This window comes from Lingula anatina, chromosome 10, assembly GCF_051362555.1.
Source record: "Lingula anatina isolate TDL-2025a chromosome 10, LinAna3.0, whole genome shotgun sequence".
Classification (NCBI taxonomy): Eukaryota; Metazoa; Brachiopoda; class Lingulata; order Lingulida; family Lingulidae; genus Lingula; species Lingula anatina.
In genome coordinates this window covers 14,993,372-15,018,553 of record NC_141776.1, presented here as the reverse complement: position 1 = coordinate 15,018,553, position 25,182 = coordinate 14,993,372, and the positions used below count along the sequence as shown (strand labels likewise).

Below are 25,182 nucleotides of genomic sequence, written 5' to 3'. Positions count from 1 at the left end.
ATTGTTTGCTATTTTCAATGTTTTATTGCAGCGGTTCAACTGTTCAGTAAGATCATATCGGAGAAATCTTATGTTCATATCCAGAAGAGCATACAATTGCATGAATGAATTCCTGAAACGGCACGCTTCTTCCCCCATGTGGTATATCGGCTTTGAGTTCAGGTTCGATTGCAGAACCCCCAAAAAGGAATTCAAAGAAAAAAATTATGAGGGTTGATATGGGGAGCACACACGTTACGCGTTTTCTAAATTTTAAGTGTAATTTTTTCCTAATAATGAACGGAGTCGTTTCCCCCTGCTGAACGCGTTTAACATTAGGCTGTCAAATGCTCTTCTTCCGGTAGTGTGAGAAAAATTCAGGAAAAATTACAAAGTAGTCTGTTAAACAAACTAAAATTACAGGAAGTCTGTAATCATAATTATTACATTATTATTATTATTATTATTTATTCATTCATTTATTTAGTTATTTAGTTATTTGTGCCTGAAGGAAAAAAGAGTTGAAAGCTACCCGCGTCGAGTCACACCCCTAGGGGCGGAGGGACTATCCTATGAGGGACCCGCCGCTCACGGAGCAGGTGGTCACGGGTCCTGTCGACGGTTTAGCGTTCTTAAGCGCTGGCAAAGTTAAATACTGAAAAGAAATAAGATAAAAAATTCACCCTCTAACCGAAACATAATAAACATTGGTACATTGGTACAACAGACCGAAAAACAATACAATGAAACATATTCCTAAGATCAGTGTTTTTAAACTACAGGAAAGCTGTTACCAACATGGTATTGGAATTTCCTGGGTAAAAATGCATTAGAGAGCTGGTTTTCGGGGTTTTGGATAACTAGAGCACATGCAATGAATACATTCCCTTATCGCAACTACCAATTCATTTTCCAGGATGACCGTGCAACGTTTCACAGGGCAGTATACCGTAATACATTTATACAACCGTGCATGATGCAATTTGTGACATTTCCTTTTCTTCGACCGTACAATTGACATAGGACATATTTCACGCGGGCCCAGGCACAATTCAAACACTGCGCAAACTTACTTCTGTTTTATCGTGGTATTCACACTGGTGTCTGCGCCGCCCGCTGAGCACTCGCTCCTGGAATGTTTCCCGGGTCGACTGATCGGTCCAGTCCACCTTCTGTGCCAGAAGGCTATGGAAATTGCCGCTGCCTGAATTCGCTGGCCTGGGTGGGCAATGGACACATAATATGCCGTTAGAGAACACTGTGCAAGAGGCTGATGACATTTATTAGATATCCAGTTTAGATAATAATGATAATAATAATAATAATAATAATAATAATAACGTTAAAGGTGCGTTCTATGAAATCTTATTTCTCGCAGCAAAAATGTGATTATATGCTTACACTGGAAAGCACACTCGACAAAGTTTAAAGATCCCAATTTTGTCAACAGTTTGGAGGGATTAAGGGCATTCCCACTAAATTTCTAGGAAAATTAATAATTTGTTATACATGCAGAGGCGCTTTATTTGTGTACTGAACAACTCACGTGGTAAGAGCATTAGCGATTTGGCCCAGTTCTTGTTGCCTGTTCTGGGACTTGCAGCCTTTCAGGGAGATCTTCGGGTAGTACAACAGGTACGCCAGGCACATCTCTTCTTTAGTCGTCAGTCCTCCCTACCATGAAATGATAATATTAAAATAATGATATTAAATTAAGGCTTCGTTCACATGCAATGTCTATTTTCTAAATTCTATTTTCTATTTGCGGCATGTCTTATGATCACGGTCTGTGCACTGAATATCCCGCCGCGTAATTACTGGCAGCGCGAGCCAGTTACTATAAGTTACTATAAGTAACTGGCTCGCACTGCCAGTAATTACGCGGCGGGATATTCAGTGCACAGACCGTGATCATAAGATAGCGCGAATAGAAAATAGAATTTAGAAAATAGACATTGCATGTGAACGAAGCCTAATACTGAACGATGTAAGACTATAAACAAGTCTATTTTACATAAGTTTTATTTTCAAAGTCCATTCCCCAGTCTTCAATATAATCTTTCTCTTCCAGATGAGGAAAACGTAATCAAATAAGGCCCATGGCCCCGGTAGAGGTTAGGCAGTTCGTAGAGTTTGTACCAATCATGGGTCCACACTACTTACGTATGTGATGTCTGTTTCATCCGTGGTTTTATATCGGCACTGCACCAGTATTGAGTCGCCCTGGTTTAGAAATCACATAAGATAATATGTGTTTTTATTTTGCTTTGAAAATAGAAGATATGATCAGAAAATATAGACAATGTAGTACTCACAATCCCGTGAGATAGAAATTTAAGTACAAGGACTATAGTATATGGGTTTGAAAAAAGCATCATGCGTGTGTTATTCTTGTAGTTATTTCAAGTTATCCTTGTAGTTTTCAGCGAACTCATGTCAAAAGAACAAATCTAGGGTAAAAGTGTTACTGCTGAGTTAATCAGTTTTTCTCACATGAGCAAACAATTACCGATTTAATAACGCGTTCGCTCTTCATGTGTCTCGCTTCTTGGTAGTTAAAATCGTACTGATCATCGTACGTCAATAGAGGGAGCTCTTTCTCGTTCCGGAAGTGACGTACTCGGACCCCAGTGGTTTTCAGATGCCCATGAAGCATAGTTCCGAACACTTTGATGCCTGAAGGCTGGCTGACCAAAGCCTAAAAAGACGTATAAGATGTATAATATATAAGATGTATATCAGATCTGGGACAAATAATACGTGTTTTTTGTCCAAGATAAGAGATTTTACCAAACTATCGAACGCTACACTCTGCGGTAAGTTTGTTTGAATTTTACCGCACCAAGCACAGGCGCACATTCATTTTTGGGGACTTGTGGTCCCGCAAATGTGACGTAGTAAATAGACCAGTGACACTGGCGCAGTAAACTTCAACCAAATGGTGTTGAAATGAAAAAGCTGGATGGCGGATTGCTGGATGAAACCAAATGCTCATTTTGAATTGGGCATTTTACTCGAGATCTTTACCTTGGAAAGGCACTGGGAGTTACAGTGGCCCCATGAATAGAACTCTGGGTAATGTGGAGGGATCACGTGATTGTGATTAACACTGACTCCGGCCTCGATGACGTCAGCGTCGAACTGCCGTCTTCTGGGGATTACTGTCACTCGAATTCCAGAAGAATCGACGTAATCTATGGATAGTTACATCGAATAAGCATATATTCATTATCGATTAGCTAATATAATAACTCTATAAGTATTTGACATATATTAACAAGTATTTGGGTTGATCCCAATTATCCCACAGAAGTGTACAATTGTGGTGGTTATGCTGAATTGATACATTTGCTTTTTTCCATTCCAGAGAGTTAATAAAACCTCGTTGTCATTTTGGAAACATTGTTGCGAGCTGAGCTTTGGCGTAGCTTACCTGACCTTTCTTGTGGATTATCATAATGAGTTTCCATGATGAGGAAAGTTGGACTATCTTTGTCTCCAAAAGGATACCCCACGTGTTCCGGGTAGTGAAAGGCCTAGAATTGTCATGGATAATTGTAAAAGATGGTTAAAAATTACTGTCTATGACAAAACTTGCCATCCGCTAATAGACACTGAATAGATAGACCCGTATGGAAGTATTCAAGTGGGTCGGCCATTTTGACCCTCGGACTAGTTAGTACCCTATTCTGAATGGGGACCAAAAGAATTTTCAATAGGCTTTCATTCTCACAAAAGTTTTACTCCCAAAACATCTGGTGTAAAAGAAACGTTACAAAGGCCTACCCCTCCTCCAATGGCCCACGCTATGATCGGTTTGAAGCACTGCCTCAGAGTCGGTGGCATATTTCCAGAATAGCACTCCACTCCTCTGTTGTGGTACAGGTCGGCATCCTGGACGTCGTGGTAGCATGCGTACACCAAGATGTGGTGAACCAAGGCTTCGTGGCCAGGCTGGATGACTGGTTCGTACTTTAGAGAGCATAATAATAATAATAATAATAATAATGAATAAAAAGACAAATGATATAAATACTGGATATGTGGCAGGGCTGGATGACTGGTTCGAACTTCAGGGAGCCAAAAAAATTATATCAATAAAAGGTTGAAATAATAAAAATACATGGTACGATATGTATCAGTTTTATTTAATAAAAATAAAAATAATGATATGGACGTAAAATGGTACATGTGTGCACGTTTCCATGGTATGTGCCATTATATCGTGACTACTAGTATACACGAGCGCCAAAAGACAGTGATTTGTATCGTCGCACAGAATATGACCATGCAGTGTGGCCTGGTGAGATCATTAATCACCCTGGTGAGATCATTAAACACGCACCTTAATCATATGGTGGACCTTGGATGCTTTAGGCACCTTGAACCCCTGGCACCAGTAGGTGGTGTCCTTACCTGGGACCTTAACCTGAAAACGAGAAATTTAAGGGATTTAAGATATAAAAAACGTGAAAACTGACATTAAAAGTACCATAATGCGAAGATTATGTATTAATAGTGGTAAAAGAAACAAAGAATATCACACTGCCAGATGGTTTTCAATTGGATAAATATCTATTGACAACAGATGACATACGAAAGGAAATTCCCAATACAAGAGAATATAAAATACCTCGTAAGTAATGTAAATTTTTGTTACGGAGACTCTAATTATAACAGCCTCCAGGTACAGGTATAAGTCCCTTAATCACAAATATTGTCACTTTATGTCAGTATCTATTTCTAACCTTGTTATTCAATAGATCATGTGTGACAGCGTCACTGGGCATGGTTGGGTTGTTTTGGGACGCCTGGGAGGACAGTAACTGGATGGACTTTGTGCCTCTCTGGTTCCCGTGATATGACACCCCAGTGGGTGTGTCTGGGTCACCATCACGGTACGAATAGATCACACGTATGGTGCTTTCCTAGAAAACATTCAATATGAATTAAGACTGTGGTCCCATAAATCTATGACTGGGTTCCCATTTATAGATCGATCGATCCATCTCCAAGGGGTTTCTCGCTAAATTGCTTTCAGCTTAAGAGACTTAGATGTCTGGCGCGCCTACTGAAGCTGTTAAACTAATTATTCCCTAGCAGCTTCAAAGTAAATTCGTTTATGCCTTAACATCTAAATTAAAAACTGATTTAAATAATCAATTGATCTGCATATAATTGAAAAGCATGTAGCACGTTTGCCAAGACAAAGCGCATCTTCTGAAATGACCAGTCAAATATACCTAGGTTACTAGGTTACTGGTACATTTATTTGAAACATCTGTTTAAATAATAAATAGGACTCTAGTCCTACATAATTTCCAAAACTTAACTTACGTCTATTGTCCTATCCTCCGGATCGCAAGAAACCAGCTTTCTTTTGAACACCAATGTCGTAAAAGTTCCGTTGTCACTTCCGCTAACGACCTCTACATCCTGCTTGTTGTCAATGGCGGGCTGACCAAATCGGGTGGCGAATCTGTCCTGAATGTATGAATAACGTTCGTTTACATATCTGTTTTACAACTACAAACATTAAAGAGAAAAAAATGAAAGTTAGATTCTGAAGCCGAAAGATAAAACATGATATTTCAGCAATTTACTCTTAGAAACTCTGTCCAAAATGATTAAAGGTACATACGAACCGAGCATCGGTGGAGCGTTGATTCCCAGTAACACATGTAAACCACTTCTACTAGATTCTTATATGACTCAAATAAATTCGACATGCCAAGGGATAAACTGAATAGATCACTTGATCTGCCTTAAAAGACCTTTAGACTGCTCCTTTCTTTAAATGTTCGGTTGTAAATTTAACCTACTTCCGTGACCTACTTTCCTGCCCCATTGACATACAGCTTAGAATGCCAGCAGAAAAATCTGTTCAAACATCATTTTCGGGTAAAATTAAACAATGCCTTTTGGTAATTCTCTTAGTTATACTACTTGAAACTATATGCTGGCATTTGGTTGGTTTTTGGGACAAAAAATTGACTTTGTATGCATCTTTAAGGAAATCACAATCTACTGTACACATGTAACAGAGTTCTGAAATCAAGAGAACTTAAAAATTATACTTGTATGGCTGCCAATTGGGATTTTCAATAAATTCGATAAGAAATACTTAACAGATTTTGATAGATTTTTTTCTTTTTGTTAGACTAGTATACAACAATAAATATCGTTTTTGGTGGGTTTTAGGTTCAACAAACGATCAAAGTAACAGCCGAGCGTATATAATCATACTAGTACATGTACTTAATTACCTGCAGAAACACTTTTCCATCTTTCACCCAGCCCATAATGATATCAGCGTTAACCATTCCGCCATTTGGAGAAAACCCCAACCCCAGGTATCCTGTAGTTTTCGCCTGCGCTTTAAACGTTATATACTGCTCATCATATTTCCACCAGAGGTAGTATTCCCCCTCCCTTAGAACCGTGCTGTGGGTGAAGCCATCGCCAGCAGGGGCGCTGTCCAAGACGTGACACGCCCCAAGAAGACAAACCAGGGCAGAGATGACCGACACGTTCCCCATTCTGCAGAGGGTCTGTACGTGATGAGATGTGATGTAGTTATATAAGGACACCTACATAAATGTATATACATATTTAATGACCTCGGATCTCTCTGTGTCCAGTTGGCTGTCCTCGTGATTTCTGTATTTACAGAACGTGCTAGTCCGAGCGGAATTAGGGTAAAAACTATTAACATTTTCGCGGTTCAACCAATGTATAGAATATTTTATTTCTTTTCATGTTATTTATTTATTTATTTATTTATTTATTTATTTATTTATTTATTTATTTACTTTGTTTTAAAATCCAAGTACAATGTTGTATGCTTTTTTTTCTGGGAGGTACTTTAATCAAAAAGATGTTGATATACATTTTGGTTACATTCCAAACTAAAAGATTTCAGAAATATTTTTCAAATTTAGTTTTTATATATATTGCACATACTTTAATATCAGATTTTATATTTTTCAATTGCTATTCATATTTGTACCGAAATAATTTTATCCATGTATCGTATCAATCAAGTATATTTATCAGTTTTTCAAATCTAATAGGTTATTACTAAGACTGCTAAGATTCATTATAAACTCACGTCAGTCCAATTCCCTATCTAAGTGGTCGCCCCATCGGCAAATGATAAATTATTTGTTTGTTCTTATCTAATTTCGTTAGAAAGAAAAGAATCTGTGTCATCGGTGTCCTAAATGATGTGCGAATGGGGTAACTTTGGTAGAGCCAAATGACCAGCTGGTTATACTGAAATGATGCGTCAACGGGTGTTTTCTTAACCAATGTTAATTGACGATTTATGCCCCTCTACTTCATAGCGGTGTGCGTTTAAGAGACAGAGTTGTTTTGATGTAAATAAACATTTGTTTGACTGTTTCTAGCTTGTAAACTCAAACATACTAGTGAATATGATAATTAAATCTGAAGAGACAATCGAGAGGTTAAATATTGGAAATATACTTGAAAATTATCCATATGTTGGAGAGACGTGGATTCTATGTAGAGGGGTGTAAGGCCTTTGACTTACATTAATCCTGATGTTTTCATTTCACAATTTTAGTGTAACCCTGTTCCAAATCTGCTTAAATATTTAATGTTCCTCAACACTTGCATCCACATTTTTATGAAACACATCAAGTAGAAATTACACTTCTTACATATCTTATAAAGATTTCATGTTATGCATGCATCAGAGTAAGCAAATACTGCTTGGAAGATAAGAATTCGTTAGGCCTATCCTTAGCCTCACTTTCTCATTCTCGATAGTATTTAGACGGCCCATCGCTCTTCACTCTAAAGCCGATATTATTAGTTCTTCTGGATTTCTATAAGTCAGTATTTTCATTAAAATGCAAACAGCCTTTCCCTAAAAGTCTTATAGATAAGCGTGTCCTGCTTATTACATGAGCCATTGCTATCCCCCTCTCTTTCGCCTCCGCCACCCCAACGTATTTAACAGCCTAACAAAATTATAATTTCTCAAATACATTTTCTCCTTGTGTTAAAATGTAGGATAGCGAAGGCGTCACGACTGCTCATATGGGCACGGGGTCGAATTTTATTCAATATCTTCATTCTCACAAGAAAAGGCTTGTCGTGATGACTTATGCAAGCGTCAAGATATAGGTTTATAGCAGGTGATGCCTATCTCACCATTGCAAACATTGAGGTCATGTGTCCGTTTTGGCATGTTACACCATTTCGAAACTTATCACAACACAGTGCGTACATGTATAACTCTAAACAATTATTCGCCTGATCCTTCGTCTGCATACACAGCAAGTAATTCACTTCACTGAATATTGTTATCAGGTTTGCCATATAACTCAGAAAATTTCAGGGGCGGATTCAGGCCGTCTTCTGGGTCTTCCGGAAGACGGTCAGATTTTCAAGTTTATATTGACGGGTATTTAATTTTTTCTGTCGAAGGACGGTCAAAAATTAAGGATGGATCAACAAAGAAAATTTGGAAGACTGTCAGAATATATCTCTGGATCCGCCCCTGAATTTGACGGGTTTCTTCGTAAACATTAAAAACACGTACTCATATTCACACAAAATTTCATGAATAGTCAAAGTTTCTTGAATGTTCAAGTTGTAAAAAAAGATTATTTAGACTATAGATGTATGCCTTCGTCATTGATTTTCACAGGATAACTATTTGATTCATGTTGATACAGCCTCTACAAGGCAGTGACCATAAAAATATAATTTTTCGTTCAGATAGGGTAAAAACTTTCCAAATGCAATTTCACAGAATCGCTTTATATTAATATAGCATCCCTTTTCACTCACAGATTTAAATGCAACATTGGAATGAAGCTGTTTTCTATCTGCCCAAAACCATACCGTTAAGCAAAGATAATTTAAGTTTATTAGAAACTATTTCAAATTGACTGTATATATAGCATTCTTGAAATATATCAATATAAGTCAAAACAATGCTTTACTGGAAATAACAATTTTACGATCTCGTTAAGAATTAGGTATTGACATGCTGTGAATTAACCGAAGCTAAATTATGAAACTTGAAACAGCTTATGCCTTGAAGATGACACACTTTCCAGGTGTAACACTCCTTGCCACGATTCGTTGGTCCTCGTGACGTCTACTGAGGGGTGGGGAACTCCATATAAGACGCAGTTGATTATAGCTCGGTCTTTATACACAAGAGGAGAGTCCACGGTAAGAACCAAAACCTCTATTATGTCTTTATGTCTTTGATACAGTTTTCGAAAACTATTGTATTTTTTTTTTCGGTGCTGGTTGCCTAATCTAGTTAAATTTTGATTACATAACTCCAAAGTCTCATTATACTTTTGTGAGCTAAGTTACCAAATGCTTAACATATTTTTAATTGATTTAATGGATAGATGTATAGATACATGTTCAATTTTTTTGTCAACGCCTTCCATCGATTGCACTTCTCTTAAAGGTTTATAATATTTCGTAAACTTGAACAAAACATAATTATCTCAATAACCGTATATTTAATGATATTGTGTTTAGATAATGATATTGTGTTTGTATCTAATCGCTAGCACATGTTTCCATTATATAAAGATTATTTGTTTGTTGTTGTTTATTTTATCATAAAATATTGTACAAAGTCATGATAATCTTTGTACCAGAACAGAAACAAATTGAACTGAAAAAAAGAAAACGGTTCATATTCCAGTCAGGAGAAATTTAAAGAAATAATACACCTCTTATTTTCATAAACACATGAATGAAAACTAAGGAAAATACGGAGAAATACGAAATGTGAAAAGTGTGAAAAAAAAATTCATACTTTCACACGGCAGATTCCTGTGTAAATTGCTACATATTGTTGCATCCATATCTTTGTTTTTATTTGTTTTTCTTTTTTTATTGTTTATTCATCACTTTTTTTTTGGTTTCGGTAGCAAACAAACATGAAAGTATTCGCCGTTCTCGCGTGCTGCCTGGCCCTGGCCAGCGCCAGTATCTTTGACGATGTCCTTAAGGCCAGCGACCTGGTCAAGAGCCTCAAGGAGGAGGGTAAGAATGTCCTCGAGCAGGGGAAGAAGATGGGAGAATCCTACATCGAGTCTGCTGCCTCCCGTAAGTATCAATCTTATATCATGTTTATTTAGATTTTACTTCGTGGCTTTGTATTTCAAAAGGTTAAATATTTTAACGAATGATGTATTAAAAGTTTGTTAATAATGAAATGTCTTTCATGTTACCCATTCTCATTGGTTTAATTTAACAGCAAGAAATGACTAATTTGAATTATCTAAATCAAGATAAATAGTGAGATGGGCCTTCCGTCATTTTCTACAGCTTGTCTTTAAATACATTTACAAGTTTCTATAACTTTGGTTAAAACAGTAGGTTTTATCTGAAACTTCTGTCTTAAATTTTAACAATTAAGCTTTTTTAAATATTAAATTATTACCAGAACTTCCCTCATAATGTAATTAAGCTGGACCTTAGATACGCTTTAAATTTAGCATTGGACAAAAAGACTAATTAATACATCTTCATCAAAGTATTTTGTAATAAAATTGAACGTTGTTAAATGCGCGAAGATCATCTCTTCACGCTTGGCGACGATGGGGGTTATCTAATCCCAAATGACGCTCAGCTTTATCTAAATACTGTCACGACCAAATGTAACAGGTGGAAAGGCTTGGTGCGATTTTAACAGGTGGCCACTGGGGGGGAGGGGGTCATTTTTGCTTAATGTAGTCATGATGCAACGCCGTGTTGGATTGATCAATATGGGCTAGGACCCATCAATCTAATCTTTAATCTTTAATATGTGTCTTTTTCCATTTATTTTTTAATTGTGTAAAGTTTTCTCTTTATTGGCTCTCACCGTGGAGTGCGATCTCTTTTCGAAACAGAATTTTTATTTTAATTAATTAATTAATTTAATTATTTATTTAAATTAATTGATTAATTAATTAAATTAGAATTTTTTAATTTAAAAAATTCTAAAAAAGGCAATTTACAAAAGTACAACGAATTCAAAGTTTACAACCTGACTGGACATGTATGATGTAGAATAGATTGTACATTGATGACAGAAATTAACAATAATAATTAAAATGTAAACAATATTGATGGAAAAATCCATTGTATTTCTTGTGTTATCTTAAAGATAGAATGAGCTGTAGATACGGCAGGGGTAACTTCCTGCGATTTTTAATTGTTTATAAGAGCATACTTCGGCATCAAAGTGAGATTATGCAAAAATGGTGAGTTTCCCTGCAGTCCATTGCTTACCATCGCACTAACTGGGTTTCGAATTAACAAGATTAAAAGGTTAACGTTTGATAAAAACTGCGAAAAAAAACTAATTTCTTCAAATCAAGGGTCGTTAATCAATATGTCTGGTCAAACATCTTATAAATAATATATATCAGGGATCCACAAACATTCACTCGGTACATATATGATATTTTTCAGTTATAATCAGTGACATGATGAAGGCAATGAACAGTGGGAAAGACGCTTCTGAGGCACTGTTGAAGGATGGCAGCGTCGCCATTGAAGTAGCCAAGGCTTTCTTCGGCAGCAAGGTAAACGCCTCTGTTTATTTTCCCCTAATTTTATTATTTTTAAAATTGTTTTTTAAACGTTGAAGGTAAAACAAATAACTCGGCAATTATATTTTCTCAAAGGTTGTGGACATATCTATGTATCATACTTTAGCATCCTTAATGTAAAGATGAATACGAATGCCGAAGAAAAAACAGGCAAAGGGAAAAACGTATTCACTGTAAGACCACCAAGCTTTTAAATAAATAGATAAACTCTGCAAGTTCTCCGTTTGAAGAAATCTAAAAGACGGGCAATCTATTTCACAGATATTTATGTAAACATAACCCAGTCCCCGAAGAAAAGTTTCGCTGATTTGAGCCATGTTTTCAAGAACACACTAAAAATCGCTCAACGAAATATAAAACCCATTACAAAGACAAATGAACATAATTTCTTGGCGTTTCAATAAAACGATGAATTGATATGTCATTTCCAAAATAAAAATGTACGAATGAGGTGTGATGTTACAGGTTGAGGATTTGAAAGACCTGGTTGAGGTGGCCCACACCGAGCTCCAGGCCCTCACGGACTCCGTCAGCACCGGCGCCTTCATTGGCGAGGGTCTCGACGCCCTGAACAAAAAGGCTGACAAGGTTATCCGTAAGTTTTAATGCACTGTACCTGCAAACGCAAAGCTTATTATAACGTTACCATAACGTTTAAGTAATCAAAAAATCTTATAATATGGTAGGCCTATGGTACGGTATCGTTATGACAACGTTATAAAATGTTCTGTGTTTATTGCTTTTCTCCTGGTTCGTGTAATTATTCACTCTGTTTTTATACGTGTTTATTTTTACATCGGCTTGGCACCCAAGGAAGAATGGTCGACATCACTGGTAGACTGAGTCAAAAAATAGGAAATGATCTGAAGTATATAATTAGTAGTAATGTAATACGCCAGTCCCTACACATTTCAAAATGCGTTTTCAGAGGACTTTGAACAGAAAGTCCAGGGGAAGCTGAGTGAGATGAGCACCGGCCTCAGCGGCGTGTTCCAGGGTCTTGTTGAGAAGTACCTGAAGAATGAAGCCCAGAAGGTGCTGTCTGGCATCAGGAGCAGACGCTTCATCAAGGACTTGTGGGAAAGTGTCAAGAATGCCACCGCCTCTGCCGGAAGTGCAATTGCTGAAGCTTTTAAACCACACGTGGACACAGTCGTCAGCGTGAGTTAACGGTCATCTTGTTCTCTCTCTCTATCTGTTTGTGTGTCACTGTGTGTGTGTTTGTGTGTGACTGTTTACTAACTCGAAAATATTAGACGAAAGCCATGCCAACAGAACTGAAATATGAAAACATTTGCAAAAGGCAATAAATAAATAAATAAATAAATAAATAAATAAATAAATAAAAACCATGAGTTGCGTGGGCACCACATTGAGACAGTGCGGTATAATTACATTTTTTCTAAACATCAGTAAAATAAGGCAAATGCCATAGGAATGTGAATGTACCAGACTTCCAAATTCTTCTAAAACAACATGTAGCTTATTTCCGCCACACTTTCCAGGCCGCCAAGACCCTCCACCAGACCCTGAAGGGCCACGCCAGCAACTTGTGGAACGCCGTCAGTGGTCACGTGAACACCCTGAGTGACAAGCTGTCCGGTCACGTGCAGGACTTGAAGGACAAGGGCAATCTCTTGGTTCAGCACGGCACAGACGCCCTGACTGCCCTTAAGGCTGCTGCCGCTGAGATCCTTGGTATCACTTTTCCATTCCAGTATTTTAATGCGACAACACCCCGTCCGTTCAGTTAAAGGGATAATAACTCTTCGTTTTGGCCAAAAAATGAATTTTCCTAGAGTGAACAACAATTTTCCCATACTTACCAATGGTTAATGAATCCATTTTTACATTCAAAGTTAGTCCCTGTTTTTTTTCTAAAAAGTTAGGTTTTTTGTTAAAATCTCTTAAGAGATTATAACCTGAGTACAGCTATCAATGGAGGTCACGTGATCTGAAGACAAGCTCAGATATCAGAATAATATCTATAACTGCCGTTTTTGTGGTAAAACAAAATATATTATATTTCTATGAGTTGTTCACAATGTTTTTATTGTGAAATATAGATATCGCACGAAGAGTTATTATCCCTTTAAGGTTGCATCCTGGCCATGGATAAGAGGATCGGTCCTAAGAAGCCAAAATGATATCTTGCATCCTTAGCTGAGCCGACGGATGTTCATTTTGTTTCGAGAAATAATATAACCTTAGTGAAACGAAAAAGACCCCAACTCTTCCGAAACGTTCACGGCTGTTAGATGGGCGTTCCTTTTACGGGATAAGTTATATAAGGCAATAATTTTGCTGATGCAGAAAAGACGTGCTTGCTATATAACGATTACCTGAATTTTGTTTAATCTCTTCGCTTATATGACCGAGCTGTTGGTATAAATTATATCTCTGTTATTTGCCAGAATTTCCAAAACTTAGCATTTGCAGTTCACGAAATAATCAACAACGAAATGTCTTATTTGTTTGATATTGTGGCAGCACTAGTTATATGTTAATTATGTCTTTCTTATTTTTTTTCGTCAGGTCAAACTTTCCACAACATGAACCACACAATCCACGGTATGATCAACACTGGGAAAGACGCCGCCGGCACCGTCGTCGACCATTTCACCGGAGGAAAGTAAATGACTTTAGAAAATAATGAATTACCATCGATATGTGACACTGTGAAAAAGAAAAATGCTTTTCTTTACTTCTTGTGCTTCAGCTAAAAATTCGAAGTAAATAAAGTATCTATATATCTATAAAAAGCGTACCAACAACAAAGCTGTTATAAATATTTATCATGATAAATGACTCATGTACAAATCTATGGTTTGGTTCTAGTTTTCTCTTTGGTCTCGTATCTATTATCAACAAGTGCAAGTGAACAGTTTGTTTTCAGCAGAAGAAAATGAAGAAAAAGAAAATTATAGGAGACTTTACGAGTATTTATGGTAGCACACCAGCTTGCTTTTGATACTATTTTACATAGGAGGTGCTCTAAATCCTGTCAATTGGCCATGGAAATAAACCCAAATATTATTCCCACAACTTATACTATACTCTACTTAGATTCAGATTCCTATACAATTAAAAAGCCAGTAAACAGTGACCAAGGTTGGCCGAGGGAAATTTTTGTTACTGCTGTTTGTTTGGCATGGTAGCCATTAATTCGTGCCTATCTTATGAAAAAACGAAGATTGGTTGCAAAATTCAGTGCTTTGTGGGTGGGAGGTTACATTAAAGATATGTCAGGCCAGGATTGATGGGGAACATAAACAGTAAAATAAGCCTTTAAATATAATAAAATAAATAAATAAGAGAAAAACCGGACTTAATTTGCTAAAACCAGCGATTTTCCGCTCTAATATTTAAATGAAAAATCTTAACTTGATAAAAAACAATAAGCTCTAAAAAGAAATTTCCCTATTTCCCTTTTGGGTAATTTAATTGACTTAGTTACAGTTATCAATGGACTTTAATGTTAAAATTGTAAAGTGACTTCATTTAGGATAATGCTCCCATTTTAACGAGTTCAGTCAAAAAGTAAAATGATGCAGTTTGGGATTCAGTATTCTTTATTGAAAAAAAACCCTGATGTCAGTATTGTATCCTAAAACAACAATAAAAGCAAAGCAGTAAAATAGTAATTAAATTTGTACATATCAATAAGAAACAAATTTAACTACACACCTTCATCATACCTTTATAATCCTCCTTAGAATGTATGACAGTGGAACTGAATATCTTTACAACAAAGTTTACCATGACAAAGCAGAGGTAGAGGACTAGACAGTGATGAAATGAAATTAAGATCACGAAAAACTTCATCAACAAACATGTCAGATACGCAAGTTTGAATTTGACCCTGAACTATTAATATAGAAAACCACGTGAAACCAAAGGGATTTAAACAATCACTTGAGATCAAAGGTAACTAGAATCACACGAAAGAAGGAACACAGATGGCGCTCGAACAAGAAGAGAGCAAATAATACCCACCTTTCTAATAACACAAAAAATATCATAATTATAATAGCTGAAACTTTCTTGCCATTAATCTTGGGCAGTGACTGTGCTTCTTCTGTCTCATGTTTCATCGTTGTATGCATTTAGAATAATTATAAAAGAAGACACTAATTTGTCCTCTGCCCCTAAGATGTGATTAGAAGTCTACTGAGGTAGTCCCAAAAAGCAGCAAAAAAGTAGAACCTGACGATGAATACAAATACTGACCATACTGTCCTTAGTGTTTTGCAATAAATATAACATTCAAACTGAGGGGAAAAAATCTAGCATCTTTTCATATAATTATATGTATAATACCATATCTTTTGTGCAGTCTGGACATCACTGTACTTTTCAGCTCTCTATATACGGAACAGTTCAAGTGGAGAGCAATTTGAAATTATTGCAACTTAGACCCCCTGAAATGGCTTGGGAATCCCCTCATTTTTCACTGATGTCAGCTCTCTCAGCTTCTCCCTAGATGTCCCCAGTTCAGCTTTAAATTTAGCAGGAATTCCGACACCATGATGGGTGGTAGCAGCTCCAAGCAGGGCACCCAGTGCTGCCCCCCTGTGACAGTTTTCTCCTAGAAAATTAGTTTAAATAAAATATTATTTTTACTAAAAGATAAATTTACAATACAAAAAAAAACCAATACTTAACATATTACATGTCAGTTTGTCAGCATAAAGTTGAATCACAATTTCTCTGCAGCAATAGTTATAATCAAACATATCAAATTTTACACTTCTTTTTCTCCTATTGATAATAACAAAACAATTTCAGATACCAAAACACTTCAATCAGGAAGATTAAAAAAAAAAACTTGCCTCCAATGTTTGCATTAGCCAAGACACCTCCTTCAAAGTCTTCATGAAACTCCATAGCAGTGAACAACATGGTGGACATGGCACCCTGAATATAGCAGGCTGAGCCCAGTGTGAATGACACTTCCTGGTACATGTTCAACCTCTCCTCTGATCCACGGGGTAGCCTTATGGAGAGAAAAACGCAAAATAAGTCTGCTGAAATCTTATTCAATGATCATAAATTGGCTTTACTGCAAAGACACGTATCCTAAGATCTAATAAACAGAAAGATTGGACAGCGGCATTTTCCCTTTGACCAGACGTTCGTACGGGTAAACATTGCTCTATTGTTCCCCTTAAGTTGTTTTGATAGCCGGGCTTAATTTTAATCCCCATTGTACCTAACCCGTGTTTGGCGAATAGCGTGATTTCTCGTGCATTCTCGCGGACGCCACATCGTCGTCAAGTAGATCCGCCATATTGGATAAGCAATGGCACACGTGGAGTTTTTTATTAAAAAGTTCTAAAGATGTACAGTTTGTTTACATTTCGTAGTTGTCTTAATACTTTATATTCAGAGGAGGCAATACCCAATAGCGCACTACCTGTAACAACAGCTGCCATTTTATAGAAATTGACTCAACTTGGAGTTATAGCCGGAAACGTGACGAGATCATCAACGTAACAGATAGTGATATTCGATGCCGTTTTGGACAATAAGGTCATGCTAATCACTGGGAGAAACTGAATGGTGAAGCTACACCAAAACAGAAACTTGATCTATTATGCCTGTTTGTAAAACTTCGTCACTATTAGCGGTCATTCTTTTAGAGCATAATCAATTCAAATTCACCAGAACATTCGTTGCAAATCGGTGAAACAAAAAGGACTGAAAAAAAAAATCCTTTAAGAAAAAGTAGTTTTTAATTTCACTTTCACAAACACTAATTTGGGTACCTACTTCATAATGATAGTGAAAGGTAAGACATATCTTTATACTGACAATCAAATAAAAGTAAACTCGTTTTTTCATATTTTTAGAACACATGCAATATAGTTTCCTTGCGACTTCATAATCATGCACATATTTTTAAACTCTGCAAAATCTGTTTTGAAACATATGCCTTTTGAACATCTTCCACAGAATGTATTGGAAGAATAATATGTGTAACAATTTTGTTTTCCATCTCACTAAAAATGACTAAATAAAAGATGATTGCTAAAAATTATCAATATTTCATCAGATTTAGCATTTAAAACTGATCATTCATTTCCGGCTGATAAAGTAACATAATACAAGTCATATTCTGTTCATAAGCATTTTATTATAGATTTAATAAGGCACAGATATTGAAATGCAAATAAAAATGTTAACACCTTTAGATACCACTGACTGTTACACAATCACAACAGATAGGTAATTTATTTAGGAGTACTAGTTTCACACGACTAAGAATTATAGCATTTTCCCCCTATTTTGACTTGTTTCAACATTAATATCTCATTCAATAAAAATTATGCACGTGATGATAATATTTATCTATTGTTAAGAGCACTACTGACTAATTCCAACCTAGACTTGACTTCAGAGTTTACAGAAGGGAGACAATTTATAGTGATATATTTGTTTTTCATGAAGAACAACATATGGCTAGTTTCATGGTGGTTCATTTGCTGAAATATCAATGTGCCTGTCAGGTTCTTGAGTAGCACCGAGTTAACTTGACAGAGGTACGTCGTCATCAGAATCACTTCCATTGCAACATATATCTGAAAAAAAATATTATCACACAGTTAAAAAGATGCTGACGTGTTAATTGCTCATGTTATGTTAAAGTCCACTGTACGGACAACACTGACCTAGCTTTTCCTGCACTTGTAAAACTATCGAGCAAAAATTAAATATTTAATTTCGGGCAGCTTACCATTTTGCTTATTTAATACATCTGTGTGTCTTTTTGATTGTTTACAATCACTTTGCAAACTTGACAGTGGTGCATCTAAATCATCTGCAACACTTGCATTATGACATTCACCCGAAATAATAAAATAATATTTTACTGTCAAAAAGGTTCTGACATGTGCTAGTCTCTTATTATTTGTCATTTGTATAATTCCACTCAATCCACTGTGGTGATTGCACCTGCCTTTTTGTATCCGATACTGGTAATAATGTTGTCGGTACAGTGGAAATATCTTACTGAGCATGACACACAAGGGACAGATTGATAGTGCCCATGTATGTAAGACATTTTACTTTCAACTCCATAAACTAAAAAGTTCTAGTTATAGACCAGAAAGCTTACCTTTTGATTTTGCTGCCAGATTTTGCTCTTTATTTTTTCTCCTGCGGGCCTTGACCCATTTTAATGGCATCTGAAAACAAAAAATAAAAATAAGGATGTGAGGCACATTTTCACGCAATCTTCTCATTACTTAGGTATAAATCCTGGATAAAAATATCACCAGTTGCAGTCCCCGCCATCTTGTTTTATTGCCATCTTTACCGATAAATATTTCTAAGAAAAAAAACTAAATTTGAGCTAAGTTTGACCCTACGACCTTCCACTACTTTTTTAGATGAACACAGGTTAACTGCCAATGCATAGTACAGATCTAATTTCGTGTTCGGTTGTGCATTTGAAGCCCATCGATAACAAAAGTCGCCGCCATCTTGTTTTATTGTCATTTTTACCGTTAAATATTCCTAAGAAAAAAAGCTTAAGTTTAGCTAAGTTTGACCCTACGACCTTCTACTACTTTTTTAGATGAACACAGTTTAACTGCCAATGCATAGTACAGATCTAATTTCGTGTTCGGCTGTGCATTTGAAGCCCATCGATAACAAAAGTCGCCGCCATCTTGTGTTATTGTCATTTTTACCGTTAAATATTCCTAAGAAAAAAAGCTAAACTTTAGCTAAGTTTGACCCTACGACCTTCCACTACTTTTTTAGATGGACACAGTTAAACTGCCAACGCATTGTATAGATCCACTTTCGTGTTCGGCTGTGCATTTTAACCCCGGCGATTATGATCAGCACCGCCATTTTGCTTTATTGCCCGAAGTATTGTTTAAATTTTCATAGAAAACTAAGCTACTATAAATTAAATTATCAACCAATAAAACGACAGTGTTATTCAGTCATCAGTAATATAAAAACCAACGTACATAAAGTTAAACTCCCCGTGTTAGACCTTAGGTAACAAAGCATTCAAACTCGCTTGTCTGTCGCCATATTGCTAATTTGAATGCAACAACGGATTGAAGGCAAATTTTCACGATAATATCTGCTCCAAAATATTGCATATTTTACACACAAGTGAACCCTGTTAGTTTTCCCTTCTGCACATACATTCTCAGAGAAACTACAAGACTAAAAGAGGTAATTTACCTACCTTGAAATCGCCCACATGCAACAGAGCTCTACCTGCGCACGATCACAACGCGACTGACTACTTCCGCCGTACGAACGTCTTTCCACAGTTAATCGGATTACCCTTTGAAGAATTGCCGAGTGTCCAATCTTTGGTATATTAGATCTTAGACGTATCTTATCATAGTTAATTATGTATTTGATTCTTGGCTTTATCATCGCCTTTATGTGTAATAATATCAGTAGATAAAAGAAAGTAATTCAGATCCTATAAAAAATAGCTTTCATTATTGTCATAGATAGATAACAAAATTAACTAATAATGTGAAAGAATTTCACTTACATTTCCGCTTTTTCCATGAATTTCAAAACTTTTTCCAGTTTCTTTCTTCCACCCATCTCTTTGTGCTCTAGCACTGTCATTGCCTCCTTCCTGAGACATTTTCCATTGAGAACTGCATGCAACAGTCTAAAAAAAAAATCATGACGTGAACATACACATGGAAAACCAAAGTTGTTGCATCAACAATTGCTGTTGTATTATGGGAAGACACTAACCATTATTACATCAACAATTGCTGTTGTATTATGGGAAGACATTGAACATTATTACATCAACACTTACTGTTGTATTATGGGAAGACATTGACCATTATTACATCAACAATTAATGTTGTATTATGAGGACACTAACCATTATTACATCAACAGTTGCTGTTGTAACTATTATTACATCAACAATTGCTGTTGTATTTTGGGAAGACATTGAACATTATTATATCAACAATTACTGTTGTATTATGGGAAGACATTGAACATTACTATATCAACAATTGCTGTTGTATTATGGGAAGACATTATTACACAAACAGTTACTGTCACTGTAGGAAGATACTAGTACTGGTGCAAAGGGAATGACAAAACCAAGCCACAGGCTGGGGTTTTCAAAAAGATGCTGAGTTATATGTAAGTCACATCGCAAAGCTGAAGAAGCTCATTTTATGTCCACATTTTATTTTCTATTGTGGGGAAAAAGGTGATTAGTGCAGTATCTTCTTCACTTGAAGGAAATAATACATCCTATAAAAATGACAATAAAATGAGATGGTTAATAATAATAATAATAATAATAATAATAATAATAATAAGTAGTAGTATTTTGTTATTTTTATGATTATTATGATTATTATTACTATTATTATTTGACAGCATACCTTGCATATAGATCCACATAGGTTTCCAGATTGGGCACAGGGTGGGTAAGACGAACAAACTCCACCGCAGCTTTGGCACAGTCATCAGCTGATTGGCTGGCTCTGTGGAGTATCCATGGAATCGCCATGACAAAGGAACCAATCACAGCAAGCTGGGAGTCTGGGCTTTCTTTCATTCTTTGGGCATACCTGGAGTAGAGAAAAAGCATATAGCTTAAATTTAAAAAAAATTTTGAAACAATGAAAAAGCTCATTTTTAGAGGAAATTATAGAGCAAAGACACATTCTAAAACTCAAATTAACAGTCCCTTAAAATGGAAGCAAGGAAGAAATCTGAAAACTTAAAACAAGAATTAAATCACTTAGAGGTGTGTGTAATAATGAAGGCATTGACTTTGCTTGTCAACAAACACTTGTCTTGTCTAGAATTCTGAATAAAAAAACTGATTAGTCAGAAATGAAATTAACAAGCCTGAAATGTAAACAAAAAAGATTTCGAATTTTACCTTTTCTCAGCAAACTCCAAAATCTCTTTCCCCTTCCTGGGTGGAGTATCGAGATTGTCCCAGTCCTTAAAGAAGGCCCTGTGGAAAGACTCGGCATAGGTGTCATTGTGGGAGTCGGGTGTGGTCAAAAACTGGACATAGTCCTCCAGGACGGCAGCTTGGATCTCCCTGTTGGTCAGCTTGCCATCTGGGTCAGTCTTCTTGAGGACGTCTGCCACACGCACTGCACACAGGGCATTGAGGGTGTTATCACCAGCCTTCATACCTACATGTACATGTATGGGAGTTGATAAAAAGTATTCTTTTAGTAATTTATCAGTTTTGTAAATTATGCAATTAATTCAAACTGTTCCTTCAATCGTAAGGCTTCAATATGACTAAAATTAGGTCTCTAATATTGAAGTGTCTGTAAAGTTCCTTTGAATTTTCAATGCAAGATGAATTTTATCTTGTATAATTCCGTGACTTCATAAATATATAGATAAATATCAAAATGAGTGGTAGAAAATAATTTTCTTTAAAATATCATTTTATTCTTATAAAATCTCTGTTACCACTTAAATTCAAAACCGGATCTTTTTATTGAATATACAAAACTTTATTCTGTATTTTGTGTCATCTACTTGGAGTAAACTCAGTTTACCTTGGTGGTAGTGGGTGTTTCTGTTCGAAGACATCCAGTACTTTTCCTTGCCTTGCAGGATAACATTGCCCACTACTGGTCTCGACTTGGCATGCCAGCCACTGCGGCCACTGCCGTCTGAGGAAGAATGTTTTTCAAATATTTTTAAATATCAGAGAGATCAATTTATAAATTATACAATTTTGAATAGATGATTTATACCACTCTTAAACATTCAACCTTCAACACTTTACCATCCACCTAAAATTTAATTATAGCCAGGGTGTACTTTGCCTTGTAATAAAATATTATCAGATGATTAATCAATGTAAATTAAATATATAATAAATAAATAAAGATTATTATCTCCTATGAAAATATATTCTTTGCTTTTATAAAATAGGTCAAGAATAAAACTGACAAGTTCAAATTATAATACCTAAAATCAATACTACACATTTAGGCTAGTACTATAACCCCTTACCCACGGCAGACAGGGACAAGATGCTGCTAGGGTGTTTTTGATTGGGTGCTCTATATCCAGTCAGCCAATCCCCATAGCCGTACTTGATGTCTTCAGGGTTGTAATACCAGTGTACAGGCATGGCTAGTGCATCAGCTATACACAGTCCCCACAGTGCATTGTGCCTGGCTTCCTCTAGCTTGGAGGTCATCTTGTTGGGATTTTGGCTAAAATGTACGATTCCTAGGTTTTACCGATAGCTATGGATCTATTTCATTGTAATAATAGGGGTGAAAGTTGTGAAAACTGAAAATCTAGAAAATGTAACATGCAATTTCTCATCGCATTTAATCTACATGGAAAAAAAAAAAAAAAAAAAAAAAAACAATCAGAGTGAAGACTGAAAACCCTGAAATCAGGCATAATCCTGAAAACTTTATCCATGAAAAAATTATCTTTTTTTTTCTCTTTTTTAGGATACTTAGTTCTTTTTTTACTTCACTTTGTTTCCATCTACATATACATTCATCTAACTATCCACTGATTTATCTATACACCTATTCAGTTATTCCTTTTGTCATTTCCACTGTATTTATACACAGAATTCCTCACCTTGCAGCTTGGTGAAATGCAGCTGAGGGGGGAGTATCTGATAGCTGGAGGTGAGATGAGAAGAGCACTAGAGCTGCCAGAGACTTGACCCTGCCGTACAGTCTGATTGTCTGGAATCAACAATGTAATGTCAATTTCTATTCATTCTCTGTCATATATTTTGGACTGAATGAATGAATGAATGAATGAATGAATGAATGAATGAATGAATGAATAAAAAGTAAATGAATTAATTAAATTAATTAACATAAATAAATGAATAAATAAATGATTTTCAGAGAACAATTCTGAATAATATAATGCACATGAAATTAAATAGTGTAAAGAGTGGAAAATATACAAAATGCTGTATATGAAATACATGCATATGTAGTTCGCGAGTACTTGATAAATACATAAAATAAACATAATTATTTGACTAAAATGCAAAACAATTTAATGCACTTCATGTACCCTGTTTATTTTCAACTATTTTATCTATGTGGATTATAAAGAATCATTAGGCACCAAATCCAGTTACTAATAAAAATTTTTCAAAACAAAAAAATTAATCCTTCTTTCACATTTTAGAATGTTTTCCTTGTCCCATATTTCATACTCATCAAATCACTTCATTTATAATTCATCAGTGCATACATATTTGTTATTAGTTAACCAGTCACTGCTACATGTGTTAACAAACACTTATTTGATTCGGCATTTTGTTTCAATATAAAATTCAACAAAGAATTAGGAAGAAATGAGTAAGCCCTCTACTCACCTGTCCAGTGATACAGGAATGCATATATAACAGCTGATTACACAACTGTGTGATATAAGGACGCACACAAACACACACCCGCTACCGGTGTTTCTCCAAACTGCTGTCTCAGTGTTATGTCACTACATGTGTAGCCTTACATAACTTCTCTTCACAACAGCAATCTTCGATGTCCGAAAAGTAAAATAATACAGTATGTCACAGTTCAGTTAAGGTGAAAATGTTGATCATGATCTCAATGTGAACTGTGTTTCATAACCTGTAGCTGCAGATTTCAGATATCCAAAATGGTCTCCACATACACATTGTAGAAGTTCCCAGCTAAAAAGACTACTAGGAACTGTCTGTTTCTTAGACACTTGTACATTGGTACATGTAACTGAGGTGAAGAGCATATAATACCTTTGTTTTATGCACATAATTACAGTACATGCACTAGTACACAGCAAGTATAAAAGCAAATTGTACACACTGGCAGCATTCCCATTTAAGATTTTACTGATAATTTTAAACGCCATTTTTACGTATTTACTGCTGGGCTTTACTTTCACTGAATAACCAAATATTTCCATTCATGTGGCTCCTGGAAGCTGAAGCTGAACTGATGACTCATAGATACAACTTCCTTGTGAAGTTGTGTAAATTAATCTAAAACTCAAAAAGTCAATCACTTTCGCTTTCCAGTCATAGTCGACGAAATTCATCGTAAAAACTAGCATCGCGTAATAATGCCATGAATAATAATGGTCAATGAAGAAACATGAGAAAACTACTCACCTGCAATTGACACCAGCGCCCAGGTGCCTGTCCCGAGCTCAAAAGGTCAGTTACGAAACTTGCTATTTTATAACACATGCTGTAAATTTAATAAAGGGGTCAAAAAGTTAAGTGTAGAAAATGCTGATAGCCGATAACATATAGGTCGCGCGAGAAGTTTTAATGTAAACACTGATTTTCGTCTTTCGAAAATTATATGAGGTATGGACGTTAATAAAGGTAATTTGTATTATTTTTTTCTCTTAATTAGAGTCTCAGACCAATTGTTTTTCTCACTAATATTATAAATGATAGCGATTATTAACGCTATTAGCCAAGATAACGCAGGTTGACTTGTCAAACATTTTCGAAGACTTTTTAACATTAAGCAATGGTTTGATACTGATCATTTCAAGTTTTTAACATAAATTATTTTAGGACTATTGCCTCAATACACTGTTAGTTATTTTGCAAACT

The 25,182-nt window shown here is 35.9% G+C and overlaps 3 protein-coding genes and 1 long non-coding RNA gene across 5 annotated transcripts; 1 reads left to right on the top strand and 3 right to left on the bottom strand.

Moving 5' to 3' along the window:
- Window position 1: 1 nt before the first annotated feature.
- LOC106157200 (DBH-like monooxygenase protein 1) lies at window positions 2-6,565 on the bottom strand. The gene is made up of 12 exons (XM_086997300.1): window positions 6,246-6,565; window positions 5,317-5,463; window positions 4,728-4,907; window positions 4,325-4,408; window positions 3,766-3,951; window positions 3,413-3,515; window positions 3,007-3,173; window positions 2,489-2,677; window positions 2,143-2,202; window positions 1,526-1,653; window positions 1,053-1,197; window positions 2-634 (listed from the first exon to the last, which is right to left on the bottom strand). Exons 1-12 carry the CDS (start codon window positions 6,516-6,518, stop codon window positions 545-547), a joined length of 1,752 nt encoding a protein of 583 aa, XP_086853426.1. The 5' UTR covers window positions 6,519-6,565; the 3' UTR covers window positions 2-544.
- LOC106157198 (uncharacterized) lies at window positions 6,439-14,409 on the top strand. Its single transcript, XM_086997304.1, has 8 exons — window positions 6,439-6,532; window positions 9,075-9,192; window positions 9,915-10,092; window positions 11,446-11,558; window positions 12,051-12,180; window positions 12,514-12,746; window positions 13,091-13,283; window positions 14,121-14,409. Exons 3-8 carry the CDS (start codon window positions 9,924-9,926, stop codon window positions 14,219-14,221), a joined length of 939 nt encoding a protein of 312 aa, XP_086853430.1. The 5' UTR covers window positions 6,439-6,532; window positions 9,075-9,192; window positions 9,915-9,923; the 3' UTR covers window positions 14,222-14,409.
- Window positions 14,410-15,139: 730 nt separating this feature from the next.
- On the bottom strand, window positions 15,140-24,852 carry LOC106157197 (uncharacterized). Of its 2 annotated transcripts, none has more exons than XM_086997301.1 (10): window positions 24,727-24,852; window positions 23,950-24,113; window positions 23,190-23,299; window positions 22,599-22,804; window positions 22,136-22,252; window positions 21,493-21,757; window positions 20,987-21,175; window positions 20,116-20,241; window positions 16,418-16,581; window positions 15,140-16,173 (listed from the first exon to the last, which is right to left on the bottom strand). In XM_086997301.1, exons 2-10 carry the CDS (start codon window positions 23,971-23,973, stop codon window positions 15,998-16,000), a joined length of 1,377 nt encoding a protein of 458 aa, XP_086853427.1. In that variant the 5' UTR covers window positions 23,974-24,113; window positions 24,727-24,852; the 3' UTR covers window positions 15,140-15,997. The 2 variants fall into 2 exon arrangements, with proteins under 2 accessions (XP_086853427.1, XP_086853428.1); XM_086997302.1 differs by lacking the exon at window positions 24,727-24,852 and adding an exon at window positions 24,495-24,620.
- LOC147759660 (uncharacterized) lies at window positions 17,702-19,942 on the bottom strand. The gene is made up of 3 exons (XR_015331360.1): window positions 19,795-19,942; window positions 18,703-18,772; window positions 17,702-18,166 (listed from the first exon to the last, which is right to left on the bottom strand). It is a non-coding gene; the product is annotated as an uncharacterized LOC147759660 (long non-coding RNA).
- Window positions 24,853-25,182: the final 330 nt, after the last annotated feature.

Bases quoted from the DNA above. Each gene is read 5' to 3' on its own strand.
- LOC106157200 (XM_086997300.1), bottom strand. From the start codon at position 6,518: ATGGGGAACGTGTCGGTCATCTCTGCCCTGGTTTGTCTTCTTGGGGCG. The intron at 4,908-5,316 runs GTAAGTTAAGTT...AATGTTTTCTAG, and splicing joins CGGAGGATAGGACAATAGAC to GAAAGCACCATACGTGTGAT. The intron at 2,678-3,006 runs GTAAAGATCTCG...ACGTCTTTTTAG, and splicing joins ACTCCCAGTGCCTTTCCAAG to GCTTTGGTCAGCCAGCCTTC.
- LOC106157198 (XM_086997304.1), top strand. From the start codon at position 9,924: ATGAAAGTATTCGCCGTTCTCGCGTGCTGCCTGGCCCTGGCCAGCGCC. The intron at 10,093-11,445 runs GTAAGTATCAAT...GATATTTTTCAG, and splicing joins CATCGAGTCTGCTGCCTCCC to TTATAATCAGTGACATGATG. The intron at 12,747-13,090 runs GTGAGTTAACGG...CACACTTTCCAG, and splicing joins ACGTGGACACAGTCGTCAGC to GCCGCCAAGACCCTCCACCA.
- LOC106157197 (XM_086997301.1), bottom strand. From the start codon at position 23,973: ATGCATTCCTGTATCACTGGACAG. The intron at 23,300-23,949 runs GTGAGTAGAGGG...TGTTGATTCCAG, and splicing joins ATTCCTGTATCACTGGACAG to ACAATCAGACTGTACGGCAG. The intron at 21,176-21,492 runs GTAAAATTCGAA...TCTCTACTCCAG, and splicing joins TTGGAGTTTGCTGAGAAAAG to GTATGCCCAAAGAATGAAAG.